This window comes from Dendrobates tinctorius, unplaced genomic scaffold (assembly GCF_039654945.1).
Source record: "Dendrobates tinctorius isolate UK_male_01 unplaced genomic scaffold, ASM3965494v1 ptg000046l, whole genome shotgun sequence".
NCBI lineage: Eukaryota > Metazoa > Chordata > Amphibia > Anura > Dendrobatidae > Dendrobates > Dendrobates tinctorius.
In genome coordinates this window covers 62453820-62472216 of record NW_027361714.1, presented here as the reverse complement: position 1 = coordinate 62472216, position 18397 = coordinate 62453820, and the positions used below count along the sequence as shown (strand labels likewise).

The 18397-nt window shown below is 41.2% G+C and overlaps 1 protein-coding gene across 1 annotated transcript in view; it reads left to right on the top strand.

The window, feature by feature from the left end:
- Positions 1–18397, top strand: part of LOC141089494 (amine sulfotransferase-like) — a 60262-nt gene that overhangs the window by 18169 nt on the left and 23696 nt on the right. Inside the window, exons 3-4 of the mRNA XM_073575948.1 lie at positions 4369–4495; positions 11612–11706. Of these exons, the coding sequence (XP_073432049.1) occupies positions 4369–4495; positions 11612–11706 (222 nt within the window). The remainder of the gene's footprint in view (positions 1–4368; positions 4496–11611; positions 11707–18397) is intronic.

The following is an 18397-nucleotide window of genomic DNA, read 5'->3' as shown; positions in this document are numbered from 1 at the left end:
TGATCAGTAAAGACTTGTATAGGGTGTCTAGCGCCCTCCAAAAAATGTCGCAAATGCTCAAACACAAGCTTAATAGACAGCAATTATCGGTTCCCAACATCGTAGGTGAGCTCCGCCTCCGAAAAATTCTTAGAAAAGAACACACAGGGATGTACCCCATCCTCTCCCTCCTGTGACAGAACAGCCCCCACTCCTACTGATGAGGCATCCACCTCTACCAGAAAGGGCTTTGCCTCGTCTGTCTGGATCAACACAAGAGCAGAGCTAAATTTCTCCTTGAGATGCTCAAAGGCCTTAACAGCCTCAGGGGACCATTGGACAGTATTGGCACCCTTCTTAGTCAGAACAGTAAGGGGTTTGGCGATAGCAGAAAAATTATTTATGAATTTTCTGTAATAATTAGAAAACCACAAGAATCTCTGAATTGACTTCAAGCATTCAGGTCTTGGCCACTCCAATACCACTTGAACCTTCACCGGGTTCATCTCAAACCCATCACTGGAAAAAATTTCCCCCAAAAAGCTAATTTTCTGTACCGCAAACTTGCATTTCTCCAGTTTAGAAAAGAGTGTGTTTTCTCTGAGAATCTGCAGAACCTCGCAGACTCTCTGCCAATGTGGCTCCAGATCGGACAAGTAGATCAAAATATCATCCAAATAAACGATAACACTTCTACCGATCAACGGCCCCAGAATGTCGTTGATGAAATTTTGAAAGAACGCCGGAGCATTTGTAAGGCCAAAATTACCTTCTGGAGTATTAAAGGCTGCCTTCCATTCATCGCCTTCTTTAATTTGCAGCAAATTATATGCCCCACGGAGATCAATCTTAGAGAACCACTTGGCTCCAACTAATTGGTTAAACAAATCCGGAATTAGCGGCAAGGGGTAAGGATTGCGCACAGTGATTTTGTTAATCTCCCTGAAATCCAAACACAGCCTAAGACTGCCATCTTTCTTTTTGACAAAAAAGAATCCCACAGCCACAGGGGACTTGGAGGGTGTTATATGACCTGCAGCAAAACTAGTCTGCAGGTATTCCTTTAAGGCCTCCCTCTCGGGGATTGTCAGATTAAATAAACGATTCTTAGGGAAAGTAGCACCTGGGACAAACTCAATAGCGCAATCGTAATCTCTATGCAGTGGTAGAGCTTGTGACTCAACTTCAGAAAATACTTTCCAGAATTCCTGAATGGCTCCAGGTAGCTCATTTTTCAATACAGCAGCGATGTGTACATAACAACATTTCCCATAACACCCCTGACTCCAGGATCTTATAGTATTTTATGACCAGTCCAGTACAGGATCGTACACTTTTAACCAGGGTAACCCCAGAACGACTGGAAAAGGCAATTTATCAAGTACAAACAAATCTAAAGATTCCTGGTGCTCCATATTCACAGTGAGTGGAAACCCGGTGACCTATCGGGAAATGCACCCATGCTCTAGCGGAGTGTTATCAATCGCCACTACAGAAAAAGGAGATGATAAAGGTACAGACTCAATCTTATACTTGTCTAGAAATTGTTGATCGATCAAATTCAGGGCAGACCCACAGTCCACCATCACTTGAAAATCCATAGTATGACTATGACAGATAGAACTACCAGAAAAGGAAACACCTGCAGACCGTAAAAATGAAATACGAACGGGAGGGTTACTCTGATCCCTTTTTTTTCTTTTCCTTATTTATGTGACTTTCACACTGCTTGATAAAATGGCCAGTCTTACCACAATAAAGGCATAGCCCCTCAGAGAACCTTCTCTCCCTTTCCTTGGAATGAGAGGACATTGCGCCAAGTTGCATCGGTTCCCCATAGTCCACAGGAGTTTTTTGAGAGACAGGATCCAGCAGAATTGAAGCTTTCTCCCCATTCTGCCGGTCTCTCAATCTTCTATCCACCCTGATGGCTAACTGCATTGCAGCCTTAAGTGTAGTAGGTGCAGGGTATGCAATGAGCAAGTCTTTAACCCTGCAATTCAGACCTGCTAAAAATTGACTTTTGAGTGCTGGATCATTCCAGCTGATTTCTGCAGACCATCGTCTGAACTGGGTACAATATCCCTCAGCGTCACCAGAACCCTGTTTCAGCTGTCTGAGAATTGCCTCAGTTGTAGTGACCCGATCTGGATCATCATATATTAACCCCATAGCAGAAAAAAACGCTTCTACTGACATCAAACAAGGGTCATCTGGATGCAATGAAAATGCCCAAACTTGTGGCTCCCCTCGCAATAAAGACATAATAATCCCCACACGCTGTAATTCAGCTCCTGAAGATCTGGGTCTAAGCCGAAAATTCAGTAAAGTAAACATGCATTTTTGAACTAAAAAAATTCCTGCCGTTTACCAGAAAAACATTCTGGCAAGCTCACCTTAGGCTCTTCAGGGCAGACCTCTGGGCGATTACTCAAATGCTGTTGTAAGCCAGAAACTTTCAACGTCAACTGTTGCAGGTGTTGAGCGAGATCTTGAACGCTGTTCATATTGCAGAAATCCGGGAAGATTTTTTTGTTTGCTTTTTTTGTTTATTTTTTATACTTTCTCGGGCTGGACACACTGTTACGGTTCTGCAGCACAGGACTAAGGTAGGAGGAGGAAACTGACTCTGCACTGTGACTAGGCTGATACCCTACGATGGAGTGGGTGACCCATTCCTTGTGAATAGACCCACCGACGATCCTAGGTTAATCTCAAGCGAAGACCTATAGATAGGGGGAAGAGGGTGCCTGAAAGATCTAAGGACTGGGTACAAAAACAGGTCACCTCCTAATAGAAAACAAAGAGAAGGCTGCAGAAACAAACTGAAAACAGAAACTAAGACTAGCAGAACCAGAGGTCCCAGAACTGCACTAATTAAACACACAGAAGGCAAAGCAAGGCTCCAAGCAAGACTTCAAGTGGATTAACACTGTTGTCCAACAAGGAATGGGAGACAGATGCAGGTTAATAAAGGGTGATACAATCACCTGACCCAAGACAAACACAGCACCAGAGGAAAAAGACCAGCAGTCAGAACACTACAAGAAAATGGCTGAAAGTCACAAACTGAACAGATTCTAACAGTAGAAGAGTTAGGAGGCCACCATAAACATTACATGGAAAGTTGGTTTCAACAAAATCAGAGGATTCTAATATATGTTCCACTTTTTATTGCTGATTTTTGGACCATCCATGAACATTTCTTATAATTTCCTCTTTTTCTATTGTACATGGTAAGCCATTAACCGATCAATGCCATTAGCAGACCAATTACAGTGGCAGCATGTCTACATTCTTGCAAATGGGGATATCTGTAGTTCCATGAATAGCTGGGTGGTCAGGAGCACTGCTGTGTGGAGAAAAATTAGAAGGCAAAAAGTTTTACTAATTTATTTTCAGTATTGTTGAGGGTCCCAGAGGTCAAACTCTTGCTAACCATACAGTGATGGCATAGCCTAGTAGTATGCCATTACTCTGAAATATTGGAAAGCTCCAATAACAAAATCTTAAATTAATTATAAGACACATATGCCATGTACACATATGTACTATCAGCCCATAACACTATTTAATGCAATTTTTAAGGCTGCCAAAATATGTCAATGTATAACCACAGGTTAAAAAAACAACATAAATGCTTACTGTAAAGGAGAATGATTATAGCAAATGGGGGAAAAAAATGAAAATTTTGACATGTTTTGGAGGGTGCTAGGATGGTGTAAAAAGATGGCACAAATCCCATATGCTAGAGAAAGATGAGGTTACATGTTCTTACTGAACTATGCAGATCAGGCTATCAGTCCCAAATAGACTAAGTATGGCTAATCGCCCAAATGCCCCTGAATCAATGGCCCAATAAGATGCTAATGGGATGGAGAATGAAAAATAATATATAAAGCAAAGAGGGGAAAGTGAAGTATTGTCAGACAACAAATGAAATTTACGGCTCTTATGGAATTCTGATATGGAATTTGTCTTTAGCTCCCTGGACTTTAGTCTACGTTCCATCAGGCAAGTGTATGAGTAATATATATCTGTTATTGTATGCTTCCTGATTTGGCGCTATGCAATTCTACTTAGAGTGTTTATTGGAAAGGGACATTATGACAATGTTTAATCATTAAATTAAGTTTTATCGTTTTCACTCATGTCGTGGCCATAGAATATATTATATTAATCCTATCAATAAAGACAACCTATAGGCACAAAACTACTATATTTACAAGCGTCGGTCTTAGTCCAAGCCATGGCTAAATTTTCAACACAGATTTCAATAGTGAACTTGCTTAAACAGTTAATTGGATGAGCTTTCATTTGTGATTGAAGAATTATAGTTCTATTGATACCTTTAAAAAAATGCAGATTTTTTTTTATTTCTTATTAAAGATTATATACGTGATGAGAAATCCGAAGGATGTCATAAAATCTCTATATCATTTTGAAGCCATGGCCGCCTATGCAGAAACCTCTCCAGATTTTGAGCACTTCTTTCAAAAGTTTTTAGATGGTGATGGTGAGTTAATATTTAAAGATTTGCAGATACACAGAAGACATAAATCACTGTTTATTATACCTAAACATACAAATGCTGTCTCTGTGGTAACTCGCATGCCTCCCACGTGACTCTCTACTTACTGTGCAGTTTCTTCTCATGTCAGGCCTTTCTGCTGAGTCTGTTTCACACTGCACTGCTGCATCTACATGTGGCATTCATTCAGCCTTATGGGAGTGTGGCTGGTCTCTGCAGGAATTTAACCCTGCTCTGTCCTGCAGAGATTAGGTTCCCCGGGGTATCCCGTGGTAAAAGTGCATATATTAGGTAGATATTCCTACCACTCCTTGCCCATATGTTGGTTCCTAGCCAGTCTGTCTGCTAGCATTCCGTTTAAGCATTTATGTATTTTGACTCTCACTTTTTTGATCCAGTTTTTTTACTTGTCCTGGCTGACCCCTCCACTTCTGACCTCGGCTATGGTTACTGATCCTGTGCTGTCTGCCCCGACTTCGGACCGTCTGACTATGCCTCTATCTCGCCCCTCTGTAACCGACATCCGCACCTCTGACTTAGAGTGGAACCTGGTGGCTACTGGCTGCAGAGCCTATCCTCACCATCAAAAACTTTAGTGAACACCCGGAAGACACTTAGACCCCTCCGCGGTAAGCCTGGTCCATGGGCACAGTGGGTCCACATCTACCAGCATTGCAAATACTACGTTAAAAATTACTAAATAAATCAAGAGTTGTTCAGATGGAAATTCAAGGCTACAGCTGATGTGTGGTTGCTGGCTTGGTGCTGCAGGCACATGACAGCCTTTATCAGATGTTGATACCAGGAGACTAGAGTTTAGTGTGGTGACGCAATGTTGGTCTGGTAAGTGAAGTTTTTTCTAACTCCACCCTGGCCCCATTCATTTCAATTTTTACAATTGTGGAAAACGCCTTTAAATATCAAATTTGATGTCATTAAACATTCACTTTTAAAAAAGCTGGAATTTAATATTGGTCAGATGCGTGGGCCTCTGTAACATTCTAGATCCTACAGAAGCATGAGTCGGTCAGACCTCATTAAAGAAGAAAGAATACAGACACTATATATGTATATATATTTCAAATAAAATGCAGTGATATCATTTTCTAAGTACTACTTCCAAATAGTATAGTCATACAGTTACCAAGTATTATTACTATTTGGTTGTGCCAAAACTAATACACTGTGTGCACAATTATTAGGCAAGTGAGTATTTTGACCATATCAAGCTTTTTTCCACTCAAAGCTTCTTGGATAAAGCAGATAAGGTGATGCATATTTGTGAAATGAGGGTGTTTGTAGCCTAAGGATGTCAGCATTCTTTATCAAGGTGAGCAGAATTATTAGGAAGCTTGTTTTTCTCTATCAAAATGAGCCAAAAAGGAAATTTAATTAATTGAAAAGTCAACAATTGTTGAAAGTCTTATTGAGGGATGTAACAATCTTGAAATGACTAATATATTGTGGCATTACTACAGAACCAGGTAATTAGTCAAGAGGGTAACTAAAAACACTTGAGGAAAAAAAGACACACATTAACTGTCAAAGGTTTGAGAAGAATGAAATGTGAAGAGACCAGGGACCCATTATTCTACCGTGGGATGCAACACTCTTGAAATGGCTAACGTATTGTAGCATGATTACTGAACCATCAAAACTTTTGCTATAAATGGTCAACTAGGTCATAAAAAAGTGTTGAGAAAAAGACACACATTGACTGCCAAGAGAAGAATCAAGAAGATGCAATTGACTCTTCACAGACCAGATGGATGGACGTCATTTTCCAACACCTGTAATGTTTTAAATTTTTGGAATATAATGCTGTGTGATGGCTTATTTTTTGCCCCCTGAGCTGGCGTTTTTACTGATACCATATTAGGGCAGATACAATGTTTTAATTGCCTCTTATTGCAATTTGCAGGGCCAAGAAAACATATTTCTTGGAGTTTCAATTTTTTTCTCGTTATGTTGTTTAACAATCATATTAATTTGTTTTATATTTATGTAACAAAGCAATGCCAAATATGTGTATTTTTTAATTGTTTAATTTTTAATGGGGGAAAGGGGGTGATTTAAACTTTTTTTTCACATTTTTAATTACATTTTTTTTTACTTTTTAATGTATTTAATAGTCCCATTAATGGAATTAAAGTTGTGGTCTGCATCAGCACTGCCATGTACAGCTAAAATCACAGTCTCCTATGAACTCCAGCTAAACGTTGGCTTTCACAGGATAATCATGAAGACAAGAACGGGATTCATCAGTAAACCCATGGTTTTCATAGCAATCCATCGGCACCACATTATCATGCCATAGGAGGGCCAATGGGTGGGTGGAAAGATGTGCCAGCCTGCTGGCATATGTTAAATACAGCTGTTGAGGATTGGCAGTACCATTTAACAGGTTAATAGCCACGGACGGAGCTCAACTCAACCTGCATTTGGTAAAGGCACATGATAACTGATTAAATCAGTGGTCAATGGAGCTGATCTGTATTCTTCCAGCTAGGGCTGTGGTCATTAAGCTGGTATCTTGTACAATGTCAAATCTGTGTCACCCCTTGATAGAGCCATGGTGTGGTGGCTGTGGTTTTTGAAAAGAGTTTCTCTTTCTCGAGAAGAATAAAAAAATCCCTTTTTATACCCACCCACTGTGGTTCAGGTCATCATAGGTAGGTTATGGGGAGGTGGGATAAGTTTAACTTTAATTGTATATTTAATCAATTTTCTTAATTCATCATTCTCTGATGTGTAATCAACATATTAACAAACATCTATTGTTCAATTACTCTTTGTCCCTGTTCCTCAAAGATAGCAGACAATGAGTTGTTGCAAACAGCAACTCAAAAGTCAACATCCAGGCTCCAATGAAGAGTAGTCTGTGTTTCTTGACCAACCAAAGAAAAACACATACATTCTAAAGTCATCATAAAGATAATAGCCTATATCTCCTGGCCTACTGAAAATAGACTCCTGGGTGATTAAATGCTGTTTCATCACTATAACCTTTAATTATTTTAGCTATCTTAACTGGATAAGACTCTATTGCGCTTCACTCTCTTGTTTAGTCTTTGTTTCCTATTATAGTGTAATACTTTCCACCATTATGAACCTTATAAAGTAACCATGACCCTCAATTGGATATAGAAAGTAATAATGTCCTCCAATTGGTCCATACATCATAATTTTTCCCAAATTGGCTCTTTATAGTAATAATGTCGACTATTCAGAACCGATTATTGTAATAATGTCCCCAATTACTCTATACAGTAATAGTGTCCCCAAATTGGACACATAGAGTAACTATATTACAAAATGGGTCCTATAGAGTAAATATGTTACCCAGTTGTCCCTATACACCAATAAATTATCCCCAATTGGTCCTATGCAGTAATAATATCCTCCATTCTTGCCCTAATATAGTAATAATGTCCATCTTTTGGCCCTATAAAGTAATAATGTCCCCCAATTGGCCCTATATAGTAATCATAGTTGTGTCTGATCGTGCAGGAACATGATATGAATGTACCATAGCTCCTTGGCAGGGGAGGGAGCAAAAGAGAATATACAGACATCACAGCAGGGGATTGCAGCTGGTTCTTTTTGTGAGGCTAAACATTTCCCTGCCTGTTTTTAAGTAATGTTTTACTTTGAAGAAAGAATCAGCTGTGATGTCTGTACAATCTTTTTCTACCTCCCCTGCCTAGGAGATCTGGTAGGATCATACCATGTTCCCATAGAGTTAAACACGGCTATTACACAGCACACAGCAGGGGCACATTTATAAGATAATCTCAGCACAGGAACATTTTATTTACACACATTCAATTGAGCAACTTATTTTTATCCCAAGATCTCTTGATTAAAATATTGATTAAAATTAACTTTGTTTGTGAGAAAACCCATTTCAAGGTAGCGGCTATAGTTTATTTTGGAAAAATCTGCAAGTAGAAATTCAAACATCTAGCTTCTACCTTATTTGCCTATATAACCACATCCACTTTCACATATACTTTTCACTGGTAACTGCAGCAGCTAAAAATAGCAGAGAGAAATTCAAAAGACAATAGGGTCACTTGCCACGATGTAAAATCCTAAGTGTTTTGTTTATTGCTGTCTTACCTGTTGAAAGTCAATAGAAAAGGAGGTGTGTTGTGAACTCATTTTCTGCTCCACCAGTTGAGAATTCTCCTTCCGTTCTCCCTCTGGTGGTGACACGAGGTAGTGAGGTTGGTTTAGTTGGTAGTGATCTGCCACCTGATGAGGAGGATAACGATTGGATCTCTGGAGTATCAGACTGGATATAAGACAGCCGATGCCCTATCCTGGTGCTGGTGATTCAGTCTGCTTCTCAGGTCTTGGACTTCAGCTCTGTTCCAGTCTTCTCAAGTTAAGTTTGTTTTTGCTATTGTTCACACTTGCTCTTGTTGTTCAATTCAGTTTTTTGTGGTTTGCCAGCCCCTGCTGGGGTTGTGCTGAATTTCCACTCCTATTTATCTGTATTTGCCTTTTGGTCCCTTATTAGATTGGCCTCTTTTTGCTCTGTCTCAGAAAATTTCAGAGTGCTGATATAGTGGGAGAAGTCTAGTGACTTCAGGGTTAATTTTGCTATCAGAAGTGTTGGACATTATTTTTGTAGGGTTTTTGGCAGATTGCAGACAGTGTCTTTCCTTTCCTGTCCTTTCTAGTTAGTCAGGCCCCATCCTTTGCTCAGCCTATTTTTCTACCTTTGTTTGTGTTATCATCTTGTTTCACCGTCAATACATGTGGGGGGCTGTCTTTCCTTTGGGGTCTGCTCTGGGGCAGTTAGATTTCCTCTTTTCCTGCTTTAGGATTATGTAGCTCTCCGGTTGTGACGAGGCATTTGGATCGTTGTAGGTACGCTGCACGACTGCTGCTAGTTGTGTGGTAAGATCAGGGATCTGCAATCTGCATAGTTACCAACCTCTCTGGTTTTCTTAGACTTGGCTTGTGTTGTTTTCTCCTCCTCGGTGACCCATTCATAACAGAGGTGCCAGCTTCCCAATTACTTGAAATAGAGGTCCAGTGTGCATGCATCCACGATTCAACCAATCACGCAAGCAATATAGGAATATAGAAATATAGACAATCTTCCAGCTCCTGGTGAAAATCTTCCCAGCAACCTTAAATAGTCAGGTGGAATAATCAGACTGATATACAAGGCTCACAAATTCATTCCTTGATCACATGAGCTTTGCACCTCAGTCTGACCTACTGGGAGGATTTTTTCGCTTTGACAAAAAATGCTGGATAGCTTTCAAAACGAGTCACTTTGTGCATCATGTATTCCTGAATGAATTTTTATCCTCTACTATGAAATAAAGTTATTTTTACAAGGAGTAGATCTTACCTCATGCCAGGGAATATAAAGATATATTGGCTAACAGCCATTTTCACAAAAAACATGTTTCTGCTAAGCGTGAAATGACTGTTAGACAATATGAGTCTGCATTTTCTGGTGTGAGGTGAGACCCCAATAAAGAAAAGGTGTATGATTTTATATCATGATGAATGCTCTGTACTGTATTTTAATTTTCTGTTTATAATGGACTATTTTATATGGCTGAGGACCAAAGACGATGCTTTAAAAGCTGCTGATTACTGTGCTAAACCAGCTCCTGCATTATAAGCGTGAAATTGAGAAGTACCTATGCCCTTATTGTTTTTTTTTCTCTTGGAGCTGTAGTAAAATAGCAAAAAGTCACAACATTTTGAGCAAATATTATGTGCAACAAAATTTGCTACTTTTTGCTGCCAAAAAATTAGTGCAAAAGCCTTCATACATTCCTCCAAAGTGAATAAGAGAGTTATGAAACTCTATATTGTACATTAACTAAAGGAAATGTGCATCTTTGTTAAGCATGCTTCTATTTTCTGATATGTCAAATTCAACTTTAATCCTTGAGGAACCAAATGAAACAGTATATCTATAGAGTTCTGAAGACTTGCCATACTGTTAAGATTGCTGATTCCATAGGCACTGACATTGGAATTCCATAGTAGCACCACTTAATAGAGTGGTATTGTCACAGTGGCAACTTGCATGCCTTCTCAGCGCCACCCCACTCACTATGTAGTTTCTCCTTGTGGCAGGCTGCTCCGCTGAGTTTGTTTGCGCCTGCACTCCTCAGCACTGCTGCACCTACATGTGATATCTATCTAGCCTTAGGAATTGCAGGAATTTAACCTTGCTGTGTTCTGAAGTGATCAGGTTCCCCGGCTTATCCTGTGCCAGCATGACTTTTATTAGGCACTCCTTCCTCCACTCCTCACCAGAACGTTGGTTCCTACCCTGTTAGTCCATGTTTGTCTAAGTATCTGACTCCTGTTACTGCCCCAGCCTGCCTGACTTCTCTGCTCCTGACCTCGACTATGTTTACTGATCCTGTGCTGCCTGCCTCGACCTTGGACTGCCTGACTACACCTCTGTTTTGCCCCTCTGTACTTAATGCTGTGCCTCTGATCTTCTGGTCAGCTATTGCAGACTCGGGGATTGCCTTGAAGTGGTACCTGGTGAAATCCGGCAGACAAGCCTATGCTCACCATCAGCGGCTCTAGCGAACACCCAGTAGTCACTTCTTAATGCCCCTCCTAGGTAAGACCAGCCTGCGGTACAGTGGGTCCACACCCACTAGGTGCAGGTATTACAGATTCATCCTGCTAAATGGGACCGAGGTACAATTTCAGACAGTGCTGCTATTAATGAATTATGCTTCACTGAGCTGAGTAATCAATGAAGGTGACCATGCCCCTTCAAACAGTTAATCACTAGGGATGCCAAGAGTAAGACCACCTCATATGTTATTCATAGTTTATCTTAAGCATACAGAATTGATTTTAAATAATTCGAAACTCCTAAAATTCATTGTTACATGGTAAACTATGCTTTAAATATGGAACTGGTAATCATTTGCCCTGTATTTAGCCTTGGACCTGATGTGCTGTCCTATTGCTAAACATTGGATGATGACATTCTGTTTTATCATAGTAATTGCAGTTCACTATTTTCAACTGATAATGTCATAATGAAGCTAATAATCATACTCAAAAAAGTTCATATGTTTCATACTTGATTCACAGTTTTTGCTGGCAGCTGGTTTGATCATGTCCGAGGATGGCATACCCATAAGGATTGTTGCAATATCCTTTTCATAAAGTATGAAGATATGATCATGGTAAAGACAAATGTATCTTTTATATATTACCATTTTTATTTTGTGTAATGTTTTGAAGTAGCTATTCTCTTCAATAAGAGCAGTACTCAGAGGTATGCTGTTCCACTTATATCTAGCTGCCAGTGGAGCTAATTACAGCAGATTGATGGGGGTGCTGGGTGTAAGACAGCCAATGAACTTATGCACAGTGATGTTTCAGTGCTTTAAAAAAATATTTACTCCCCATGAACTTTTACAAATTTTTTCGTGTTAAACCTATAAACTTAAATGCATTTTATTGAGATTGTCGCGTGACATGCCCATTAATGGATTATAATCGGACAGGTGAGGAATATGGTGTTTTATTATATTTTGTCTTTTACAGGGGACATGGTCATCAGTGGATTAGGCGTAAAGGTGAATAAAACTTAGTTTTTTTATTTTTATTTCAAATAATGGTCTCAGGGTCTTTATTTCAATTAAAGGACTTTATTCTGGCTGGGTATTTTTTTAAAATCTAACTATGGGGTTAGTAATGGGGGGCATCTTATAGCTGCTTCTTCATTACTAACCCCTGTGCTTGATGTAAATGGCTATAAAACAGCTGAAAACAACCCCAACTCTATTGCCCCACTTTCCACTGCACCAGGGAAAGTGTGAAGAGGAGGGCAAAGTGCCAGATTTGTCATATCTAGGGATGAGCGAGTAGTGAACTACTCGGACTCGCTGTACTCGTTACGAGTAGCTCCTAATACACTGGTACTCGTAACGAGTAGCGAGTCCAATGTAAGTCTATGGGAAATGCGAGTAATGGGCTGTGTGTGTGCTGGGCTGGGCAGGCACTGTGCGAAGAATGTACCGGGCTGTGTGGGACTGTGCTGGGCTGTGCGGGACTGTGCTGGGTTGTGCCGGTACTGTGAGGGGACTGTGCTGGGCTGTGTGGGACTGTGCTGGGCTGTGCGGGACTGTGCAGGGCTGTGCGGGACTGTGCAAGGCTGAGCGGGACTGTGCTGGGCTGTGCAGGGAATGTGCCGGGCTGTGCAGGACTGTGCTGGGCTGTGCAGGTACTGTGCAGGGACTGTGCTGGGCTGTACGGAACTGTGCTGGGCTGTGCGGGAACTGTGCGGGGACTGTGCCGGGCTGTGCGGGACTGTGCAGGCTGTGCTGAATATTGCGAGGGGAGTAGTGAAATTTACTAGCCAGGATTCGATTACCGTGAGTACCGCATTACTTGCCGAGTACGGAATCCAAACGAGTATACTTGCTCATCCCTCGTCGTATCTAATAGATGCGACTTTTCTGGGGCTGCTCCGGGCTGCTATTTTTAGGCTGGGAAAGGCCAATATTCATGGCCCTTTCCCAGTCTAAGAACACCAGCCCACAGCTGTCTGCGTTAGCTTGGCTGGTTGTCAAAAATGGGTTGGCCCCTACACCACTTTTTTAAATAATTTATTTTAATATTTAAAAAAAATGTTGTGGGACCCCTCTATTCTTGGTAACCTGCCTTGATAAAGCTGACAGATGAGGGCTGCAGCCCGCAGCTGTCAGTTTTGCCTGTGCTAGTTATCAAAAATAGATGAGATCCCATGTCATTTTTAAAAAAATGTATTTATAGCATGTGCACCGGCTGGCAAATACTCTCATCTGCCTCGCCTGCTCTCACTGCTATTATCGACAACAGGTGTATGCTGATGAGGGGAACCTACAAAAAAAGTTCTCCAAAAAAATCCATTGGTAAAAAAAGTTTTTATTGAACAATGTCAGAAAATTTATAAACATAAGGGATAATAACACACTAGAAAAATCAATGCACACATTGAGCAGGAAAATGAGTACTGCCTAATAAATAGATTAATCTATAATAATATATTAATTATAATATCTATATAATCTATTTATTAGGCAATAGTCATTTTCCTGCACAATGTGTGCATTGTTTTTTCTAGTGTGTTATTATCTCTTATGTTTATATATAAATTTTCTGACATTGTTCAAAAAAACTTTTTTTACCAATGGATTTTTTTGGAGAACTTTTTTTTGTAGATTCCTTTAATTGTCACGGTTCTCCGTGTTTTTTTTATCTGGGCAGCAATCTCTCTGACAGTGTGGGAATCGCAGCTCTTTGACCAAGAGTAACTGACTTACTGCCAGTCAGAACCCGTGTTTGCTGCACTTTCACACAGATGACAGCATGGCAAACAATGGATGTTCAGACTCTCCATTCATCTGATTCAGATTTGAGTTTGCATTCTGTTCTGGTACCTGAACCAAACTTCTTTTAGCTGATCTGCCGAACCTGCCAGATCGATACATCCACGGGTTTGACCATAACTACTCTCTTTCCTTCATTTGTCATGTCTTGGTAGGTTTGCAGTTGTCCCGTACTCCTTCCACTTTTGGATGATGGATTAACCAGTGCTTCATTAGATGTTGAGAGCTCGGACTATTTTTTTTATAACGTAACTCTGTGTAACTCTTCTCCACAACTTTATCTCTGACCTGGCTGGTTCCTTGGTTTTCATTATGCTGTTTGATCCCTAAGGCTGGAGTCACACTAACCTGCGCAAAATACGGTCCATAGCTAACATGCGTAATATGGATGAATGACCCCTAAATAGTGCTCCGTAGATCATCCATAAGCCAGGTGAGGTCGCGTATTTTGCGCATGTCTGCATCCGTATGTAATCCGTGTGGCATCCGTATGCAATCCGTATGGCGAGATTTTCTTGCAGCCTTGCAAAATGGACATTTAATGGTTTTGAGGCCTGCAAACAATTTAAATCATTAGCCTGCACCCTATTTATACACTCTGAAACAGGTGGCTGCCTCCATTCTGTCCATTTGTGACCTTGCTTTCACGAGGTGTGTTGGTGTTCTTTGTGCAACATGGCAGAGGGTCTGAGATTCAATACAACTGAGCAGGTTCTCTTTACCTGGCTTTTGTCACGGCGCTTTGGGCAACCATACCTAGTGATAGTGCATCCGCGGAGGAGGAGACGCATGTGGGTACATCCAATTTTGAGGCAACGACTCACAAGAGGTCATTTTCACCGCCTCTATTCTTCTCTGCGGGAGCATCCGGAGAAATTTTACCAGTACTGTCGCATGAGCATTTCCACATTTGATCGACTCTTGGAGACAGTGCGCCCTGGGATAACCTTTCAGGACACAAGGATGCGCAAAGCGATATCTGCAGAGGAGCGACTTCTACTCACAATACAGTATGTACTACACAACCACATTCTCTATGTTCATAATGTGTGTGCTAAATTTTGTTTCTTGGCCTTCTTGGTCAAAGTTTAATGCCCTCATCTTACTCCAAATATGTTTCAACTGACACACCAGAATGTTAGATCTAATATGTCCTGCATATCACTTAGTCATTGTGCCACCAAATATGCGTGTGTTATTCTATCTCAATTCCTACCAAGTTTGGTCGGCATGTAACTGATTTTTTTTTACTTTAGGCATTCTAAACTTAACAATTTCTGTTGTTCTACAGCTTCCTGTCCACTGGCCTGTCTTATGCCGCCCTCCACCATGAGTTTCTCATTGGAAAATCAACTATTTCAGGTATAGTGAGGTCTACATGTACAGATATCTGGACAAGACTCCATCAAGTGGTCATGCCCGAGCCCAGGATGGAAGACTGGTTGAGGATATCAAGGGACTTTGAGGAGGACTGCCAGTTTCCAAATTGTATTGGGGCCCTGGATGGCAAACATATCAGGGTGCGTAAGCCGCTGAACTCTGGCTCCAAATTCTTCAATTATAAACAATACTTTTCTGTTGTATTGTTGGCTCTGGTAGACCCTCAATACAAGTTTATAATTGTTGACATTGGGACCTATGGAAGGACGGGAGACTCTAGAGTCTTCAATACTTCCATAATGGCTCGGCGGCTACGCACCAACCAGTTGGATCTACGACCACCACGCCAGCTGCCAGGCTGCCCTGAAGAATCAGTCCCTTATGTACTTGTGGCAGATGAGGCCTTTCAGTTATCGCGCAATGTCATGAGGCCATATCCCCGGCGCAACCTTGACCACAGGCGCAGAATTTTTAACTTGCGCCTATCACGTGCTAGGCTAGTTCTCCCTCTGGTGGTGACACGAGGTAGTGAGGTTGGTTTAGTTGGTAGTGATCTGCCACCTGATGAGGAGGATAACGATTGGATCTCTGGAGTATCAGACTGGATATAAGACAGCCGATGCCCTATCCTGGTGCTGGTGATTCAGTTTGCTTCTCAGGTCTTGGACTTCAGCTCTGTTCCAGTCTTCTCAAGTTAAGTTTGTTTTTGCTATTGTTCACACTTGCTCTTGTTGTTCAATTCAGTTTTTTGTGGTTTGCCAGCCCCTGCTGGGGTTGTGCTGAATTTCCACTCCTATTTATCTGTATTTGCCTTTTGGTCCCTTATTAGATTGGCCTCTTTTTGCTCTGTCTCAGAAAATTTCAGAGTGCTGATATAGTGGGAGAAGTCTAGTGACTTCAGGGTTAATTTTGCTATCAGAAGTGTTGGACATTATTTTTGTAGGGTTTTTGGCAGATTGCAGACAGTGTCTTTCCTTTCCTGTCCTTTCTAGTTAGTCAGGCCCCATCCTTTGCTCAGCCTATTTTTCTACCTTTGTTTGTGTTATCATCTTGTTTCACCGTCAATACATGTGGGGGGCTGTCTTTCCTTTGGGGTCTGCTCTGGGGCAGTTAGATTTCCTCTTTTCCTGCTTTAGGATTATGTAGCTCTCCGGTTGTGACGAGGCGTTTGGATCGTTGTAGGTACGCTGCACGACTGCTGCTAGTTGTGTGGTAAGATCAGGGATCTGCAATCTGCATAGTTACCAACCTCTCTGGTTTTCTTAGACTTGGCTTGTGTTGTTTTCTCCTCCTCGGTGACCCATTCATAACAGAGGTGCCAGCTTCCCAATTACTTGAAATAGAGGTCCAGTGTGCATGCATCCACGATTCAACCAATCACGCAAGCAATATAGGAATATAGAAATATAGACAATCTTCCAGCTCCTGGTGAAAATCTTCCCAGCAACCTTAAATAGTCAGGTGGAATAATCAGACTGATATACAAGGCTCACAAATTCATTCCTTGATCACATGAGCTTTGCACCTCAGTCTGACCTACTGGGAGGATTTTTTCGCTTTGACAAAAAATGCTGGATAGCTTTCAAAACGAGTCACTTTGTGCATCATGTATTCCTGAATGAATTTTTATCCTCTACTATGAAATAAAGTTATTTTTACAAGGAGTAGATCTTACCTCATGCCAGGGAATATAAAGATATATTGGCTAACAGCCATTTTCACAAAAAACATGTTTCTGCTAAGCGTGAAATGGCTATTAGACAATATGAGTCTGCATTTTCTGGTGTGAGGTGAGACCCCAATAAAGAAAAGGTGTATGATTTTATATCATGATGAATGCTCTGTACTGTATTTTAATTTTCTGTTTATAATGGACTATTTTATATGGCTGAGGACCAAAGACGATGCTTTGCAAGCTGCTGATTACTGTGCTAAACCAGCTCCTGCATTATAAGCGTGAAATTGAGAAGTACCTATGCCCTTATTGTTTTTTTTTCTCTTGGAGCTGTAGTAAAATAGCAAAAAGTCACAACATTTTGAGCAAATATTATGTGCAACAAAATTTGCTACTTTTTGCTGCCAAAAAATTAGTGCAAAAGCCTTCATACATTCCTCCAAAGTGAATAAGAGAGTTATGAAACTCTATATTGTACATTAACTAAAGGAAATGTGCATCTTTGTTAAGCATGCTTCTATTTTCTGATATGTCAAATTCAACTTTAATCCTTGAGGAACCAAATGAAACAGTATATCTATAGAGTTCTGAAGACTTGCCATACTGTTAAGATTGCTGATTCCATAGGCACTGACATTGGAATTCCATAGTAGCACCACTTAATAAAATGGTATTGTCACAGTGGCAACTTGCATGCCTTCTCAGCGCCACCCCACTCACTATGTAGTTTCTCCTTGTGGCAGGCTGCTCCGCTGAGTTTGTTTGCGCCTGCACTCCTCAGCACTGCTGCACCTACATGTGATATCTATCTAGCCTCAGGAATTGCAGGAATTTAACCTTGCTGTGTTCTGAAGTGATCAGGTTCCCCGGCTTATCCTGTGCCAGCATGGCTTTTAATAGGCACTCCTTCCTCCACTCCTCACCAGAACGTTGGTTCCTACCCTGTTAGTCCATGTTTGTCTAAGTATCTGACTCCTGTTACTGCCCCAGCCTGCCTGACTTCTCTGCTCCTGACCTCGACTATGTTTACTGATCCTGTGCTGCCTGCCTCGACCTTGGACTGCCTGACTACACCTCTGTTTTGCCCCTCTGTACTTAATGCTGTGCCTCTGATCTTCTGGTTAGCTATTGCAGACTCGGGGATTGCCTTGAAGTGGTACCTGGTGAAATCCGGCAGACAAGCCTATGCTCACCATCAGCGGCTCTAGCGAACACCCAGTAGTCACTTCTTAATGCCCCTCCTAGGTAAGACCAGCCTGCGGTACAGTGGGTCCACACCCACTAGGTGCAGGTATTACAGATTCATCCTGCTAAATGGGACCGAGGTACAATTTCAGACAGTGCTGCTATTAATGAATTATGCTTCACTGAGCTGAGTAATCAATGAAGGTGACCATGCCCCTTCAAACAGTTAATCACTAGGGATGCCAAGAGTAAGACCACCTC